Genomic DNA, 20945 nt, shown 5'->3' on the forward strand with positions numbered 1-20945 from the left:
GACCACAACATGTGCACACATGTTGGTGTTGTGTGCAGTGTCTAACAGTTTCAAGTTGTGCACCAAGCACATTTTCCGGTGCTGCTTTGAGGTAATGGAGAACACAAACTTTACCCTTCGAGAGTTCTGGAAGGACAACTTTAACATTCTGAAAGGTTCCCTTTAAAATGCTTAAGAATTATTGATCAGGCCTGGCTGGGTATTACAACAAGGACCTTAACCCCTGCATGGAAGAAGCTGTGGTCTGAGGCTGCAGCTGAAAGGGCCTTTGAAGGATTGGAACCCGAAGTGTCAGTGATAGAAGAGATTGTTTCTCTGGGAAAATCCATAGGTCTGGAGGTGGATGAGAGAGATGTGAACGAACTCTTCGAGGAACAATCTTCAGGAGCTGACAACCGAGGAGTTACACGATCTACATTCGCAGCAGCATACAGTGATTCATCGAAAAATTAATTTTGAAGAGGAGCCGGAGATGGAGGAGGTTATCCCTAAAAGAGATATAAAGGAGATCTTGAGAATGTCGGAGAAAAATGTAGAGTTTGTGGATAAATTCACCCCGAAAAAGTTGCAACTGGTTGTGCATCGGAGTTGTTCAACAAAACTTGCCTAACTCATTTCCACAATATCCTGAAAAGGAGGAAGAAACAAACTTCCTTGGACAGCTTTTTTAAATGATCTGCAGGTGAAAATGAGCAAAGCGTGACGAAAAAAGACCAGTGATGAAAATTAAGCACTTCCGTAAGCACTCCACTTTTTCTTTTAATTATGTTTTTATAGAATATGTATTTGTTCTTTATAAATGTTTCTTCTTGTAAATACGTTTTTCTTATTAAAAACACTTAACAAAAACCACTGAGGTGGTGTTGGGAGCTGGAACGGATTAATGTCATTTCAATTAATTTCAATGGGGTAAATTGCTTTGAGATACGAGCAATTTGACATACGAGCAAGACTGTGGAACGAATTAAACTCGTATGTCAAGGTACCACTGTATATACATTATATATATATACATAGTAACTTTATTAAAGGTTGTGTGTATTGAGGAAGGAAAAAGACATTATATATATGTGTGTGAGAGAGAGAGATAAGAGATGAAAATTTTATTCGTTGCAGATAATTTGATATTAGACAAGTGCCGAACTAGGGCAGATACCAATTATTCTGCAGTCGAGGGTGTATTGAAGTTAGATCACTAAAATATTGATTAATCAATTATAAAGTAGAATAGGCACAGATCTATAAAAATCACCTGATCATCCAAACATGTGTTTATTATTTGTTGATTACTCTTAGGCATGACACACCAAGGGACAATCTGCACTACACAGTTTTGATTATGACACATCACATTTTTAACAATGATCAGAAGCAGCCAAGTAAGCAATGCCCTTTAGCTAGCAAGCGTAAGCAGCAAATGAGAAGGCATAGTTAGTTGCAGTACTATTTATAAGCTTGGAAATTCTTTATATTAGTTCTGAATAGCAAATGGGCAAAATTTTACAGCAATGTGGATACTGAAAGGACAAAGTGTGGAAGTGAAGGGGTATTGCACTTATATTTAAATCAGAAATTCAAAGGTCTATTGTCAATTTGCCCAATTCAGTTTTAATTTTGTAATAAATTTTCCTTCATATTTTGATGCATGATTATTTTACTTTTTAGTTCATTCTGTGATTTAAATGTTTACACCAACGTTTGAATATTTTCATTTTCTTTTACAAAATTTTGGTTTTGAACTTTAGCTACAAATATTGTCACTTTTACTATAATGACGCCATAAATAAGGCTTTTTTCCTCAGTTAGGATAATAAATTTAAAAAATCATTTCTTTTTTAACCCAAACATATGTATATATATATATATATACGAGGGTTGGAACTTTAATAGTGGCAACACAGCTGAAAAAATGCTACGCAACAAAACCAATGAATATCGCGTATACCACACGTAAACTACATACCTACCTTACCTCTCAGCAAAAAGACTCGTCCTGCCTACGTCACGCGCATGCGGAGTGACGCGAAGAACGAATCCTTGTATTAGCTCGGGGTCTAAAGTAAGTGTTGTCAGGGTGTTTTCAAAACAAGAACAACAATGTTGGATAAAAATTGAATATGCCAGAGGTCGTACAGCACGACAGTGTCATCAAGGGCTTCAAGAGGCTTGCGGGAAATCTGCATTGCCTTACGGAACAGTAGTAAGTTGGGTGAAAGCATTCAATGAAGGACGCCAAAACGTGGCAGACATGCTGTGGCCAGGTCGTCCAAGTGTCAGCGATGCAGATGTGCAAGCTGTTGCCGCACTAATGGACAGTGATCGCCGCCAAACGATTCGTCAGCTGGTCACACAAACAGGATTAGCGCATACGACTGTGCTGCACATTCTGAAGGAACACCTGTCCATGAGAAAAATTGCTTCACAATGGGTTCCACATCAATTAATGGAAATGCAGAAATGGCTACGATACGATGCTGCCCGAACCCACTTGGAGTGCTATGAGCACGAAGAGATGCTTTTTTACGCCGTACCATTACGCTGGATGAGACTTGGGCCTGATCGTACCAGCCAGAACTGAAACGCCAATCAAACGAATGGCATTATCACGGGTCACCACAACGTTCAAAATTTCGTCAGAACCCCAGCAATGTGAAAGTTATGGTGATTCTTGTGTACGACTGTGATGGTGTCATCCTAGCGCATACTGTTCCCCCACAGCAGACCGTCACTGCGCAGTTTTACTGCTCATTTTTGGAGCATCTATGACCAGCTTTGAGAAAAAACGGCGACACTTTCTGCAGAACGCTCCTCTCATTTTGCATGACAATGCTCGGCCGCATGCAGCGGAAGCTGTGACTCAAGCGATGGGGCTGGGAAGTGCTTTACCATCCACCATACTCCCCAGATCTAAGCCCTTGTGACTATGACTTAATTCCTAAGATGAAGGAACCACTTCGTGGCACTCGCTTCCAAACTGTTCCTGAGATTCTTGCGGCAGTAGACTGGTCTATTCAAACTATAAACAAAACAGGCGCTGCTACAGGTATTCTGCGACTTCCACATCGTTGGAAATGTGTTGTACACAATGCTGGCGACTTTATTGAAGGACTGTAAAACATGGTGACATGAATCACTTTTGTATTCCTTGTAAATAAATAGTTGCCACTATTAAAGTTCCAACCTTCGTATATATACATACATTTGAAAATTTTGCTTTTGTATTAGATTAATAGGAATGACACACTTCCTCTTCTGATTTACTCAGGGGGTATAATAATGGGTACTTCCTTATCATAGCGGCCCCCAAAATTTAATCGCTAAATCAATCAAGATGTTACATACAGCGAGATATAAGAACATATGGCAAGATACATCAGTTGATAAGTGATTTCATCTCGGGGGCCACTATAATAAGGAAGTACCAAAAAAAACTCTATAAATAGACCTTGATTTTTATTTACATTATATCTTGAAAACAGATATGAAGAATATATTCATAAAATTTAGAAAAAATATTTACACTTTATTCCTAAACTATAAATTTTTTTAATTTTATTTTTATATTTCTATAAATGTAAAATCACAACATATTTTAACAGTGTGCCTAATAAAATTTTATTTCAATTTCTTATAACCTAATATCAAATCTGAGTTTCTTATCCTAGGAGTCGACAGTATTAAGACATATATTTTAATAAAATTATTTTTTGATAATTTTTCATCACTTTGATCAGTTGGATCAAATGTTTAAGTTCGACTATCTGAGAATTTATTGTAAAAAACTGCTTAATAAGAATATTCATGAATTTGGATATATTTAAGCATGGAAAGGAAGCATTTTGTTATTTTGGAATCTTTATCATTTCTTCCCATTTTCATGATCTCTTCTTAATGGCAGACTTATCTACTAAGTTAGAAAGGAAACATGTTAATGTATTATTTTACTGAATCATCAGTCTATCATTATTTAATCGAACAGAGCTTGAATCAAATGCCTGCACATCAGTATTTGATTACAATATATACATTATGAAAATTTGATTTTACTTTTTATATTTTAAACTATTGTTATCATTTTGAATTGACTTCTTCAATCAGCATTTAACTTACTTACTTTATTAGATATGTCTAATAAATTTAAATAAATATTTGTAATCAAACAATAATTTTAAAAAGCCTAAGAACCTTAAGTTATTAAAAGTATATTGAAGAAGACTGAACTTCTTGTTTAAAAAGTTTATTTAAGAAAGAAAATGTTGACTTCCATATAGAAACCACTGCTTCATATACTATTTGATTTAGAATGTATCTAAATAAATATCACAGTTCAGCTGATGATGATTGATATAAATGACTGAAAATATATATTGAATGTTAGAATACAGTCTGTAATATAAATATGGTCAGCAATATTTCATATGCTGCAGTCACTAATACAGCTATCAAAATCAGGATAGTGAATTAAGTCATTTGCTAATACTTAATCATTTAAGACTGCTCAAATTAATATGTCAGAAAGCTCAAAATTTATACTTTCAAAATTTTTGAAATTGTGATTTTTATCATTTACAGCTTCTGGATAATGCACATTATCACTGAGGGTGAACTATTCTCCCCCCCCCCAGGTTTTATACGCATTATATTTCTTAACGAATGGATGAAATTTAGAAAAGTAAATTCTGCATGGCTAGCGGCACCGAAAAGAAGCAGAAGTCAGGAGCAAAGAAGAGAGAGTTGTGAAGCAATTGACCTTTTTATAGCGAATTCCATTTCAGATCATATGACAATTTAATGTCCAGATTTTGGGGTTCAGATTTCATCGGTAAGTGCACATCAGAACTGCAGGAGTTAGAAAAATTTATTGCTATTATTTTTAGAATGAAAATGGAAGTTAAAGGGCTATTATTAATTTATCAATTGAAAGATAGATACTTTATATTTTACATATTCCCCCCTTCAAGAAGAAAATAGTTTCGTGAGAGAAAAGGTATTTTAGACAGAAAGTGCTAAAGCAGTAGCATACGAATAGAAATAATTTGAAAAAATACAAATTGTGAAATTTTAAGCAAAATATAAACTTAAATAATATATTAGAGTTCTATTAAAACTTTAAGTTGAACAGTCTTTGTGCTTTAGAGTCCCCGTAATTAGATTTTTCCAGGCAAGGCTTTGCATACAATATTAGTTTTTTGGCACACACATTACTTATTTTGAATAATCACAACAAATTTCAAAATTTTCAAAACATAACTAATTTTCAATATTATAACTTATATTTTAACATCATAAATTTTATAATATTATTACTAAAATTATGGTTTTTACTGTTACATTTCTAATTTTCTTATTTTACACAAAACTACAAGACCCTACAGCTTTCTCTAATGCAAACATTTCCATCTATTGGGTAAACCACTTAAAATTGACTCATGATATAATGCGAGTTCGTTGAAATATGCTGCCTGAAACTTTTCGCGATTACAATACTTCCTTTTTACTTCGTACAAGGAAGTAAAAAACCAGTTGCAATCTTTAATTCCGGATGGTTACAAAACACAATCTTCTCTTCTCTACATATAATAAAAGAAAGAATCTGTCTGTGTGTGTGTCTTTCGTTCGCGCTGCACGTAAGCTAATAGACCTACGACTACGAAATTTGGTATATACATAGGTGCATCTAGACAAGCGCCAGTGCACCTCAGAGCGATTTTTTCGAAATTCGAATTCGAATTTTTTTTATTTTATGTTTTGTGACGACATCGCGTCATTTTGAGATATAATGGGCTATAGGAAAGTGGGATTTTACCCTACACACTCCATTTTCACATCGTCATGAAGCATTGGCACTTAGCTATTTTATGAACTTAAAATAAATTTCGTGTTTCAATAAATCGATTAAATACGAATTTATTTAACAAAGGGAGCTTAACACCTTTTCAATGGAATTTTTTCTAAAAGGTTTATTTTTAAAAATATACAGTTTATTTTTCTTTGATTTTTGGACACGTTAAACTTTCATCCTTGCGACTGCTTTTACAAAAGAAATTTTTGGAAAAATGATAATATTTTGTATTTTAAAAAAAATTTTTAAATGAAGCTTCCGAGTACACTTCTCACATATCACATCTTTAAAAATGTGATTTTGGCAACAATTTTCCTGTCTTATTGTTGTTGATATATTTTTGATGAAATTGCATCATTTTGAATAGTTTCATTCTTTTAGAAATATGGGTTTGGCAACAATTTTCATCGTATTTCTTATGTCACTGTTTTTAGGGATATAGCTTATTTCATTGTAATTTTTTTCTCTTGAAAATATAAGATAAAATATCATTAATTATACTTTGCTTTTCAGAATTTTTTGTTTTTTGTATTCTTTTATGTTATTTATTGCTCATTTCACTGTTTTTAAGATACTGAAAAGTTTTGAGTGATTATTTTAGGAAACAAAGTTTTTAACCTCCTTTATACCATTTGAGTTCTTAAGATTTTGCAAAGGGAAATTGGTTAATTTATTTATTAGGATAATTAATATTTGTATTAAGGGATATTGCTTATTTCATTGTAATTTTGTTATACGTAATAACTTTTTTTATGAAGTTATTCTGCAGACTAAAATTCTATGCAGTTTTTAAATTTAATGTTTGGTGTTTCCTTCAGTCATTTTTCTGGTACATTTATAAGCCAGACGAAGGCTGGCAGAGAAGCTGCTTATAGCACTACTGCCAGTAGTGCTATAAGCCTAAACTCTGTCATTCAAATTAATTATGCGATCCTACATAACACTTAATGCAGATACATCTTGCCCAATCAAATAATTGTAAACCAAAAATTTTTAACTCAGAACTAAAACTTTTTGACTCCCTTCCTTCTTCCTCTGAATCGTCCTTTTTCACGTATGCTTTCGTACTGGCAGGACGCTCCTCATTCCCACTGTTGCTTGCTTGCCTGGCATAATATCATATTCTAAAACTCGTGAACATGGAAATTATTGTATTCAACTAGATTGAAAAATATCTTGTCTACAGAAAGATGATCTGATGTGAACTATCCTGCAATAAAATTATGTTTCGAAATGGCCATATCTGGAAATTTTTGGTTTATGCATTCATCCTTCCAACTATGCAATAAAGTTTCTTCGGAGGCCAGCTATTAAAGTACCAGATTCCTTCATCTACGCATTAAAACATGACAAATACACACACACACACAGTGAGACAGAGCTTAGCCAGCTGAAGAGTAGATAAGAGTTATAAATTCTTTAAAATATTTCTTCAATCTTTGATATTTTCAAAGCATTGTAATTCCAAATTTAACCTACACTATCTGTCAGAGATACTACATTACTGCACAACAATAAAACTAAGAAACAATCAGTAATAACCTGTTGGATGCCCTTCCTGCAAAATAGGTGTTGTTACAGATGAATGAGCCTGCGTCAAGCTATTATTCCGGGAAGAATTAACACCACAAGCCCCTTCTTGCTCACTTACTTCCACAGCTGGAACACCCTCTTTGTCTTGAAAAGGTGGAATGTGTGTGATGCCCTCAGAAGCAAGTTCATTGATGTAATAATCAATTATTTCTTTACCCTATAATAATAAAAGTTATTATTATAATGCAATAATTAATGAAAAAAATTACAGCAGATAAAAATGAAAATTTTTAGTTTCAACACAAATCAGAATTTAAAAAAATTAATATACATAGATATAATAAATATATTTAATTATGGATTTTAATGCACTGAAACACTTTAGAAAAATGAAAAGTATTTGTTTTGAAACATGGATTTTCTTTATAAAGCATTATTCACAGGAAAGCAAAATTTAGTATGTAACTTGAATGATGCTTTAAGCAACTTTCTCATAAAAGATAAAAATGTTTTCAGTACAATGACATACAAAAAACAGTTTTGGGTGAATAAGAATTTTAATTTTTCATGAGAAATGTCAGTCAGATAGTTTACACCTAAACATGGATCCAAGATTCTTCAGTACTTTTTAACCTTTTATACAGCAAGCTCCCCCCCCCACACACACACTTTTCCAGACTTTTATCATTTATCACCAGTTTAGATTTGACTAAATAATGTAAGCTTTTTTCTCATGAGTTATTAGGGATATATTACTGAAATACATGCACCTTCAAAACTCGCATGTTTTTGCAACAATACAAATCTAAAAGCACCTTGTAGAAGTTTTTAAAGTTCTAGAATCAATTGTTTTAAGATGCCTTACAGTTCAAGCAGAGATATTTTCTTCAACTTTTTCATAATGAAAAATTATAATTTTTATGTAAGTGCATCAATGTAAGAAACCAATTATCAGGATACAAGATCAAGTGAATAAACGATGTGCAGAGCAATAAACTTCCATGTTCAGAGTAGAATTTAGGAAAGGAGGAGTTATCTAAAACAAAATAATTTTGAGTACCATTGAATGATTTAAAGTTGCTATTCAAAATGTATATTAAGCATTCTCACCCACCCACCCTCCCAAAAAAAGCTCCCCATCTAAATGGCTGGCCCATGGTGACCCATGGCCAAAGGTGGTGCACATTAGAAGTTCAAACCAAATTTAAATCCCAGTAAATGACTCTGCTGCAAGGGTGCTGGGTTTCCATGTGTAAATACAGATCAGTTTCCTTTACAATGCCCTAGATGAAAGCATCCCTAATTTTTAGATAGATAACTCATGTATTATGATAAACATAACCAAATAAACAATTTGCATAATTTATATAATAAAAAAGCGTAAATTATTTACAAGACCCTATACCACATGTACAAAATCATGAATTTGGTACAAACTGGTATATTTTCCTTTCTACTGCTTTTAATTTACTTTTAGCTTTTTAGACCACAATCTTCAGCAACAAAAAATTAAAATCCATTTAAATTGAAGGCAGGACAAAATAAAGGTCTTGTGATTTTTAACTGAAAATAATTAAAGCATCTGAAGGTAACACTCATATTATATCACTATAAAGAAACATTTCTTTCAAATTTAATGAGTCGTCTTTTCTTAACCTCCTCATGCACTTAACCGAGCTAACTTGGGTACACCAAACTAAATTATTTTCACACATCTGAGTAAATAGGCCCTGGAATTTTTTTTCCCAGATATGAATACAACAGAATGTAGCTGCTACATTTTTAGTTAAAATAAAGAATAAAAAAATCTGGCAGGAAAAATACCTCTTCCTGAAATTTTATTAGTACATTAAAAGATTAAATGATATTATTGAAATTTTTAGCATAATTCTTATTTTACCAAAAACTTTTATTTTATTACTTTTAAATTAAAATATTTAATATATTACATTGATAAAAGCTACAAAATTAAATTTTGTTGAAAATGTAATGGCATGAAAAGTAAATGCTAATAAAAGAATCTAAATAAAGAAATGGATTCTATATGAGCAAAGTCTCTGCAAGATGGATACCTAGAAGTGCCTCTAGATGAAAGCAATAATATTCAGTTACAGTTATCCCTTTCCCACTACTAGATAAGGATTTACAAGAAAGTGCCAAATATACCTAGCCACCAACTAGCTGCCAACCAGTGGGTCAACAATGAATGTTAGGCCCCCCAACCACACTAAAAAAAAAGGTACAGGATTGCCTGAGATTTAAAAAAAAAAAAAAAAGATTTGATACTCTTATGATTACAAGGTCAACCATAAGGAAACTAACTATGATCAAATGTGCTTGAAAACCTGGACTTCCTTCAGCAATTCAAAAATATCAGAATATTGTTTACTATGAGCAGTAGTTGCAGCTTTAGAATGCAGATCAGAATTTCTTAGTCAGTCATAACTGGTAAGAAAACAATAGTCCTATACTATAGTCTTCTAAAGAAGATGAAGAAGATGTAATCACTAGAGTGATAAAAACCAGATAAAGCACCACCACTAAGAAAAGCATAAGTAAAGCAATCAATAAAAAATATAATGGCCACTATTTTAAGGGACTGTCAAAGCATCCTCATGATAAGACTTTCAAGAAAGGAACACAAAAATGAACCTTTTTCTTGTCACGCCCCTCCTTCATACGGGCAGCCAATACAAATTTTTTCATGCCGTATCTCACACGGGATCTGCTTTTGCAATAAAAAGTCAAAAGAATACCAATTTTTACTGTGCCTGTATCAATTCTATTTACACAGACGACTCACAGATGGCAGGACAGTACTTGTAAGTTGATTATATAACGGTAGTATGTAGATTCAGAATATTTTTTTCTGTTTGAACCTGTTTTGAAAGGATTCAGTTTCAGTGCTCATCGCTTTTTCGTGTGTAATTTAAGTAGTTCAAGTGAACAAGAGGATTTAAGTCTTGAAAAAATGGGAAGTGATTCAGAAGGCAGCTTTTTTTTTCAGATGCTTTTGATTCTGAAGTATCGGATTCTAAAGATAGTGACAAGTGACAATCCCGCATAACTTTAACCAGGATGCCAATGGAACAAAATTATTGCATATGTTCCTCCATGTTTTCATTTCAAATTATTGCTTAAAGTTAATATTTCAAACCAGTTCAGGTGCTTTGCAATATTATAAGCATTTTATAAATGATGAAATAGTGGATATAATTGTAAAACAGACTAATCTTTATGCTAAGCAATCAAGTAATATTGTTGGTAAAAGAGAACTGAAAGGTAGAAGAGAAAGGAAACCTGTATCGGCACATGAAATGCATTTGTTCTTTGCACTTTCAGTTTTACAAGGTATTATAAACAAATCCGAAGAAAGCATGTATTGGACTAAGAAAACATCAGTAGAAATTCCTTTTTCCCACAAGATTATGAGATATAATCGAGATTGTGAAATAAAAAAGTATTTGTATTTTGTGAATAATGATTCTTATGCAGAAAATCATCCTAATCTGAAATGCTACAAAATTTGGCCTATGTGTGAGCATCTGAATAAAGGATATCAAACAATAATTACTCTAGGAACAGATATTACCACAGATGAAATGATGATGTTTTACACAGGACATTTATCCTGGTGCCAATACATACCCTTGAAAAAAGCAAAATTTGGTATCAAAACATACATGCTAAGTGAATCTAGTTCTGGTAATATATGGTCATTTATTATATATACCGGGAAAGTTACATTACGAAAAAAATTAGGACAGTTCTATATCTCCCATTCTACTGAGCCGATTGACGAAATTCAAATTGTGCTTTTCATGTCTCGAAAGCGCAACTTAGGATATAGATTAGATTTATATATAGCATTGTTCTAACATAAATGTTTTGACACAAAATCGGACTTTTTCTGAAATAACAAGCCAATTTTTTTTCCATATTTTGAATTTATGACTCAAATTATGCCTTAATATTAAAATTTGGTGCGAAATTTATGTTGCCGAATTTTTTGCCCCCCCCCCCAGTTGGTGCCAAGAATAATTCACTTGATGGACTTCTTAATATATGGCAACCTATTTTCCTTTCCCTTTTTACACATTGTGCATGAGCGGAAAAAAAATTACTTCATTCATACTTACTTCATTCATACTTTCAAATAATTTTAACAAAGCGCCTAAACCACATTTGATGTTATTACCACTTTCAACAAATATGCCAAATTTAGAAATGTGCCAATATATAAATTCACGTATATCTTTAGAAATTTTGAATAAAAAACTCTAAATTTTTGCAGGTATGCTTAGAAATACATCTACCGTAATTTCCGGAAGAAAGGCCGCATCAGCGTAAACGCTGCACTCGAGAAAAATGGCAGGAAAAAAATTAAAATTATACAGAAATGCCGCAATAGATTAAATTGCGCGTGACATCGTCGTGGGCCATATAGATGCGAAAACTCAACCTACCTCCACTATCTGAATTAAAAAGATTTAGTAAATCCTGATCTAAGTCTTCCAGATCGTCACATTAATCCTCTTGGTTTACAGTATCTTTATCTAAGGATATAATTTCAGCTTCTTTGAACCCTGCTATTATTGATGATGTTTCTACCGATTTCCACACACTTCCTGCCCACTTTGCAATTTCTTCAAAAGATGCTCTACGCATTTTACCGCTTTTGGTTTACGTATGCAATCCTTCACTCATCCAAAACTCCCACCGCTTTAGGACTTCAGCTTTGAAGGATTTATTACCTGACAAATCTAATGGTTGTAAGATTTTTGTCAAACCACCAGAAATTATTGCTTCGGTCGTAGACAATTTTTGACATCTGGTTTTCACCAATTCAAAGAAATGAGCACGCATGGAATCCATTATCAATAACCCCTTTGGTTGGAAAAAAGATCCCAAACAACACTGCCAAACTTTTTGTAGCCACTCATGCATGATTGTTTCGCACATCTAGCCGTTCTCGTTTGCACAAATAATTACGTCATTAGGAAAATCTCCCTTTGGAATAGTCTTTCGTTTAAAAATGATCATCAGCTTTAGCTTGTCACTGTTTGCGGCACAAGCTAACACATATGTAAATGACGTTCTTTCATGCCCCGTCATAAACACAGATACAGTTTTTGCACCAGTTTCACCAGTATCTGGCAGAATGCCAAGAAAAATCCATTCATGCTGAAGGGGAAATATGTTAGAGTTCGTTATTGCGAGGCAGGTGCAGTTGTGTCCGCCTTTGAAAAAAATTGCAGAAAAGGCAGGGGTGGGGAGAGGATGGGTCCTGGAAGATTCATCGAATGGCAGAGGAGAGAGACTATTCAAACTGATGAGAATGTTGATTTGAAAGGGGAAAGAATATTATTGTTTTGAGATCTCGTTTAGGGTGAATAAGGCATGTAGGTCTGTTCAAGGGAAAGAATGTAAACAAAATAACGTTCACAAAAAGCAACTGAGTGGTCTTTTGTGTGGGAACAGCACCAGTCTATGCACAATGACAAGGCCATCCAAACTATGTACAATGACCATCATAGGGAATATTTTATTTTTAGTGCACCTAAACGCCGCATGGGTAGAAACGGCGCACCCGCTGAAAATTTAAGTTTTAAACACGTAAACGCCGCGGCGTTTCTTCCGGAAATTACGGTACTTTAAGATGATGGTAAAACTTTTATAGATTTTGATTCAATTTTTTTTTAATTTATAAAAATTATTTTAAATTAAAAATTTTAAAAATTAATACCTTAAAAATAGGCAAACTTTATTTCGAATGAACCTAAATTTCAAAATGTGAAAGGAAGAATCAAATAAGTTTAATAAAAAGAGAGAGATTAATAAATATATGCCATTAACATTGAGGAGCTAAAATTTTTAGAGCTAATTTTTTAAAAACTACTCCTGCGACTTTCACAAAACTTGGTAGTTTGGTGTAATTTGAGTCCTAGAATCGAAATATGGAAAAAAATGGTATGTTATTTCAGAAAAAGTGCACTTTTGTCTCAAAATACCTATATTAGAACAATGCTATACATAAATCTAATACATAGACTAAGTCGCCCTTTCAAGACATGAAAAACGCAAGTTGAATTTCGTCAATCGGCCCAGTAGAACGGGAGATATAGAACTTTCCCTGCCCTTTTTTTTCCACGATGTACTTTATTTCATTCTAAATTCTAATCTCTCTCAGTACCTTCACAAGTTATGACTCTGATGATACCATTATTGAAACAAGGCTACTGCATTACCTTAGATAATTATTATACTTCACCAGAATAATGTGATATCCTTTTGACTTATCACACAGATATGGTTGGAACTGTTACCTTTAGGACTGAAAAATAAAAAATTAAAAACTGATGAAGTTATATCACTTAGATGTGGCCAAATCCTTGCTTTCAAATTGAAGGACAAAAAGCAAGTAACAATGTTATCATCTTTTCATGATTCTGAAATTGCTGAAGTAATAACCCAAAGTAAAAAACTGAAAACAAAACCAAAGGTAGTAATTAACTACAATAAAACAATGGGCGGTGTGGATCTTGGAGATCAACACCTTTCTAGTTATCAAGTAGCAAGAATCGGTGGGAAAAGATATAATAAAAAAATAATCTTTCACCTTTTAGACAAAGCCGTTTTCAATGCTTTCAAATTTTTAAAAAAGTAGGTGGAAAAAAGTCACATTTAAAGTTTAGACTGGATTTAATCGATGAAATAATTGACAAATATCACACTTTTATCCATTTTTCAAAATGAGGTCGTCCATCGAGTGAAGCGCCATCAAATTGTTTATTTGAATGACAATTTTTAGAACCTACATAACCTACTGAAAAAAAAAAAAAAAAAAAAAAAGAAAAGAAAAGAAAAGAAAACACTTCCAGAGAATGTAAAGTGTGTTCATCAAAGAAGAATGCGAAAGGAAAATGACTTGGGAGAGAAACGAGGTATTATTGTAAAGACTGCAATGTAAGACTGTGCATACCATTTTTCAAACTTTACCATATTGAAAGAAACTATTAAATTTTTGAAAAAATATCACAGCTATTATTGACATTGAATGAAAGCATTACCATTTGCACATAACAGTGTGTATTATTTAACTGTACGTGATATTTTTCTCTCCATAATTTACATGTAATCTTAATGGCCTGCATTGAAGCTTTTCTGCCTAGCTTAGGTGTAAGAGGAAAACCAAATATAAAGTAAAATAAGGAAGGTTAGTAAAAAAATTTACATACTTAAAAAAACTGTTAAATTTAAGGGGAAAAAAAAGAGTGTTTTTTGTATGAATTTATTTTGAATTTCATAAACATTAATAGAAAAATTTGATGATTTTTGAATAAATTTTGTCAAAATTTTACGATGTGTAAGGGGTTAAAGGAAGAAAATACGTAAGCTTTTTGCATGACCTTCAAAATGAAATTAAAGAGAAAATACTGAATTTCAGAATTGAATATATGGAAAGCTGAGCTGCATAATTCATCTTATCCATGAAGCCTCTTGTACATTCAGCTATTATTGCTAAAGAAGCAATTAAGAAATGTGACTTCATAATCTGGATTTATCTCAAATAATTATTACCTGTTCTCCAACCTGAAAATTTGACCTTTACAGAAGATTTAATGATGATGGCATGAAAAGAACAATTATAGAAAATTTTGAAGACAAACTTTCGGATTATCAGGAAACCTACCCTAGTACATCTCTCGTGACCAAAGGGTTAAATCTGCTGCACACTGATAATTCATGACAGGTTCGAATCTGAGTAAACACATTTGCTCTGCATGGGCATTGATTTCCGCATGTGAATATAAATTTAAAGCACCTAAGTGAAAATATCTGTATTTTAAAACAGATAACTCATGCATTATGATAAATATAATCAAACAATTTGCAAAAAGTATAATTTTATTTACAAGCTCCGTTACTTTGTGCGAAATCTTCACCAAATCATATAGATTTGCTCATCTAACAATGTAACAAGAGTATTGAAACATATAACAATGTGACAAGAGTATTGAAGTACAAGATTATATTAAGCAATAAAGTACTTTTTTTTTTTCCTTTTCTTAGAAGAATATTAGGCCATAAACTTTCAAATCTACTTATTTATTTACTTTAAATGGTGTACAAATTTTAGAATATATAATTCAGATTTTTTTCAGAAAACGTATAAAAATGAATTAAAAGCAATTGGGGGGGGGGTAAATAAGAAAAATTTTAGGAACCTTGGATAGAGCTTAAATTTACAATTATATGAAAAGAAAATAAGAAAATTTAATTTAAAAGAATATTAACAAATATAATTGAATTCAATAAATATTAAGAAACAAAAACTATAAATGCTATTTAAAAAAATGTAATTAAAAAAATAATAAACTGCTTAAACCATTTTTTTTTTTAATACTAGGCAATTTGGCATAATTTGAAATCAAAATATGGGAGAAAACTGCCATATCATTTCAAAAAAAAGTTTGACTTTTTTGTCAAAAAACATACATTAGCATAATGCTGCATATAAATCACTATTTATATACTATTGCAATCACCTTGGTAAAAGGAAGCAAATTTCTCAGATGTGCTGAACTCTGATAAAAGCAAAACAATTCTTCATCCAACATCCCCATTTTGTATTCTTTTTGTTCTATTAAAAGTTACAGAAGTTTCTACAGACAAATCGTGATTTTTGGCTTAATCTCATTTTTAAAATGTGCCTCTTTGAGATTTGCCTGCAATGCAAGAAACAACGATAAAATTTCTGCAGGAATACACTATTTTGCTGCAAAATCACTATGGAGAACAATTGCTTTAAATCTTTCCAAAGCAGTCACAAAATTTTAATCAGAACAAGATAAATAAAAGTTCACTGTAAGTAGGTTTAGTGATTGATTTTCAAGATAAATACCTGATTAAAATGTAAAATATATATGTAATTTCAATTATAAGTTATTATTCTTTTTCCTTCTGTAAATAACCAACAAATGATGCCAAAGAGATTATGTACATATAAGTATGTATAAATCTGTACTTTAAATGGTGTTCTTGAGACATGAAAATTATAGTCTGGACAACTACAATAGAAGAAACAAAAGTTATCTTATTTTTTCAATGCACAATGCACTTTCTGTCAAAACTATCTTGATATGATATAAAATATGTTGTAATCTTTGTGGAATTTTGGCTGTTGAATTTCGTGAAGAATTTGCCAAGATCCTTGTAGTAAATGCTCATTTACAGACAATGGAAAGAAAGGTAAATGAAAGATGGAAAAGACAATTGAAAAGAAAAATATAAGACTAAAAGAGTTACTAGTCTTGAAACACAATTTTGCATTGTTTTACTTTTCATTTGAGTCTGTTACCATTCAATAAAACATAAGATATTATTCTTTCATATTTAATTTGTATGTTATTAATTAACAAACTAAGCTGTTTAAAGGCAATAGATGAATGCCTTAAAAATATTTTTTCAACACTTTGCTCTGATTTAAATAAAGGTAGATTTAATTCATATCTAATTAAAAACATTATTTATTTTTTAAAAAATTACGTATTTTTAGTCTAAATGCATATTTATCTAATATCCTATAAAATATATAGTCATTCTCAGTAAGCCATCTTTATTCATAACCCCCATTGATTAATCATATTAGGCTTTAAAAGTGCTCTTTCGGAAAAGCATTAAAATCTGAAATCTTTCAGTCTTTTATGAATGCTTTATTGCTGCTCAAATATCTTAATTTTTTAATGGTGGCATTGCCTCATGCATTTAATACGTATTAAAAATTAAGGGTGCAACACTTTGACTGATATGTGAATGATAAATCAAAACTGTCGCAGGATTTATCAGACACGCTGCCCCTTCAAACACCCTAAAATAGTGTACGGGGAAATATTCTTATATTCAGTTAGCTTCTCTTGGCAAGTGAACAGGAAAAGAAATAGTCTGGAAAATATTCTACGCTGTCTGTTCCTTCATCATGGGGAAAAATTTAATGAATTTTCATTTCTATTTTTTATTTATTTCTTCAGGAATAAGAATAAAAATGTTGCTATTTTTATTCAAAGAGACAAGTGGTTTTCTACCAGTATTATCATATGAACTTGCTGAGAATTCAGTGTTACGTTCACTCTTTGTATCAGTATTTTTTAAATATATTTTAAGTGTAACAACAACTATTTCCTAAACCATTTTTTACCTGTCTACTTCAATATTTAGTACGTCTGGGATAAACATTAATAAATGTGCTTATAACTTTAATAAATGTGCTTATAACTTAATGTTCATGCCTTACCTTAATCAACAAACACCCTTTGTCTACACATCTGCAACGATAAACCACAACTAAAAAAATTCAGCAGTGCTAGAAGGAATGTATGATGCAAATGGACAAAACTGCTTTTCATTACAAGGGGATTAAACTGTAACTTATGTGGGATCATGACATCTCTGTTAAAGATGTAAGTTCTCCTATGTAACCAATGCCCAAACATTTTATTATTATTATACAGCTTTATTTATATTACATACTGACGAGTCAAAGAAATATTTCAACTTTTTTAATAATGCTTTCCCAAATCATTTTTAGGTAATACATTTTTCATAAAATTAATCAAAAATCCTAATTAATTAAAGATCAATACAAATTTGCATATAAAAAAAAAAAAATTACAGAAAATTTCACTCACTTTCTTAATATTTAATGAGTACTGCTTCATCGCTAACTTTTCAACTGCATTCTCAAAGCCAAAAAAGGATTTTACATCCAAGCTGGCTATCTGTTCAAAGCATGTCCAATCAGGATTTTCCGGATGTACCTATCACATAAAGAAATTAGAAAAGAATGGCTATCAAATTTCTCTCAGAAACAAATTCCAGGTTTTATAAGTATAGCATACCTCACGAACAAAACATTGATCCACCTGCATATGCCTGTGTGTATATGTGTATGTATGCATATATGTGTATGTATATATACAACATATAAAATAATAAAATTAAATTGCAGGAATTTTAACTAAAACTCACAAAAAATTTAAAATCACTAAACCAGCATTAGGTTTGTTTCACTAACATAACGGTAATTCAAATACACATTGACCAAAAGAAAGTCATTTGGATAAGCATAAGGCCGTATATTACAATGCAGGATTCAGAAATGGATTAAAAGGATTTCCCACATTTCAACATGCACGAAGCAAATGACACTTGACGACCTCTGTAAATTTTCGATGCAAAACGGAAGTATCTTGCAAATGGCACTTCAAAACACTTTTCATAAACACAAACTGATGACTGGCATATTTAATCATTTTTTAGTTGATTGAAATAATGTCCTATGAGTTTAAAGCACTTAAATCATTGATGATCACACAGTATAATGTTTTTTTTTTTTTTTTTTTTTTTTAAAGACACTGGCAGAACACGAGCAAAAGATTATGAACACAGAAATTTAAATTAGTCATGGGACAAACTTGCATCAGAATTCGTTTCATCAGATATCAGCAAAAGTGATGGATGCAGCACAGGTGGAGATCCTGTCTTGACTTTGCTGTAATAGATACTGTAATAGAATGCAGGTGGTTGTATCCACTATGAACAACTAGAATTTTGATGCCATAGAATGCTAAAACACCGATCCACAAGGAATAAGAAATTTGGCAGTCTAAGTATATTTAATTCAACTTTTATTTCAGTAAGCATGCTATGGCCACAAACAAGTTGGCACATTAATTATGCCTATACCAAAAAGTTTACATTTTTGATAAATTTGTAGCAAGAAAGAAGCAGCAGACAGACAGCAGTCTAGCTAGGCCATAGCGTTGAAAGCAAGTGCATTATGTTCAGAGTAAAATCTTAATTCAGACTGAGTTAGTTTTGGTTTTCAATGCATTTTTATTGGATGATTAATATTGCTGTAAATTTACTATTGGCTGTTTGAGTTTTAGTTTCATTTCCATCATCAAAATTATGTAAGAGTCATATGACATAGATTTTTCTCGAAATGACACAGTGCAAATAGAGGTTACTATTTTTAGAATACAGAAGGGAATTAATTTTTTCTGCTAATTTAATCTTTTACACATTCTTTATTTTTCTTACATATATATACATAATCCCCAAAGCATTACTTTTATAACTATAAGGAGTTTTTTTCCCTGAAGGTTTGAGTTTAGAATCTGCCCAACCAGAATTTAAAAATGTCTTTTCTGCAGACATTTTTCAGCTAAAGGAAGAAAGGAATCTATTTAATGATATTTTTAAATAAATTTAAGTGTTTTATATTTATTTAGCAGCATACATAATAAAAAATATGCACACTAAATTTCGTGATGATAAGTCATATTACTGTTAGAATTAGTTTTATAAGTATGCCACAGAGAACTGCCCGAAATTTGAAAGTATTATTAACTAATAAAAAATAAATTTAGAAGCAAGAAGACACATTAAATAATATGAATAACATTAAAATAAATTACTTAAGGATTAAAAACTGAATTACAAAAAACGACAGTATTTTGGCAAATATAGATTAAAAGGTTAGGCTCGATGAAACTGATTATTATTTTTATTTATTTATTTATTTTATTTTACTGCAAAATGACAAATAAGCTATTTAACCCGTTCAGGACCAGCATCGTGCATACGTGAAGAGTTCCGATCAATCTCTACAGCCCAGCATAGCGGATATGTAACTTGAAAACGGAACAATTTATATGAATTTTTAAATGCTAGTAGATGGTAACGATTTTTACATCAGTTAAGCCATGTGGCTTTTGACTTTCATGTATAAGCATTAGTTTCTGTTCTGTGCTTTTGGTTTTGATAGATTTATTGGTGTAAACAAACTGGGAATCACAGCTCTTTAAGGACACCGGCATGTTTGTTTATTTCATTTTTTTGTTGTCTTTGTTTTTATTCTTTGCATTTTTCGGTATTAGAACGTGGGGAAATGCATCCAGCTCAATGTTGTTATTGTTGTTTGTGTGTGCGTGTGTGTTTGGAGAATGTGTGAAAACACATCTAGCTAAATATATAGCAGGTGTGTAACGACACCAAACTTCCGTGGTGGAAAAACTCAGTTACCCATTTTTATATTTATTTTAAAACTTAACATAGACTCTCTTGGTTAATTAAAAAGTAACTCTTTATTACAGAAGGGGAAGATATCTTTTATCTTACTTGCTCGGCAAAAAACGTGCCATTGTACTGTGTGTCGATTTTCATTTTGAATTATTCCACACACAGCAGAATTATTAAATTGGAATTTAATTGTCTACAGATAATTATTGCTTAGTTTTCTTTTACATTTCATAATTTTGTTTTCACGTATGTAGTACTTGTTTTCATGCTTATAGTTATAATTTTAATATTTTGCATGTTTCATTTTTTTCTATAAATTTTTATATTAATAATTAATATATTACGTATGTAACTTTACAAACTGAGGTCATTATATTAAAATGCTAATTTTATATGATTTTTTTTTTGTAAAAGTAGGCTTAACTGCTGAAAATGCATGGGCCGATTGCGGCGTTCCATTTCAGAGAGTTTGGTCCCGTGGCTGCAG

At 31.7% G+C, this 20945-nt stretch overlaps 1 protein-coding gene across 1 annotated transcript in view; it reads right to left on the reverse strand.

Annotated features, from left to right (window-relative positions):
• Positions 1-20945, reverse strand: part of retm (real-time) — a 111469-nt gene that overhangs the window by 83544 nt on the left and 6980 nt on the right. The window contains exons 5-6 of the mRNA XM_085823176.1: positions 18064-18192; positions 7385-7592 (exon numbers count right to left, since the gene is read on the reverse strand). Of these exons, the coding sequence (XP_085679302.1) occupies positions 7385-7592; positions 18064-18192 (337 nt within the window). The remainder of the gene's footprint in view (positions 1-7384; positions 7593-18063; positions 18193-20945) is intronic.

Source organism: Stegodyphus dumicola, chromosome 9 (assembly GCF_044657685.1).
Source record: "Stegodyphus dumicola isolate Sdum_Otavi_A_Nest chromosome 9, ASM4465768v1".
Taxonomy (NCBI): domain Eukaryota; kingdom Metazoa; phylum Arthropoda; class Arachnida; order Araneae; family Eresidae; genus Stegodyphus; species Stegodyphus dumicola.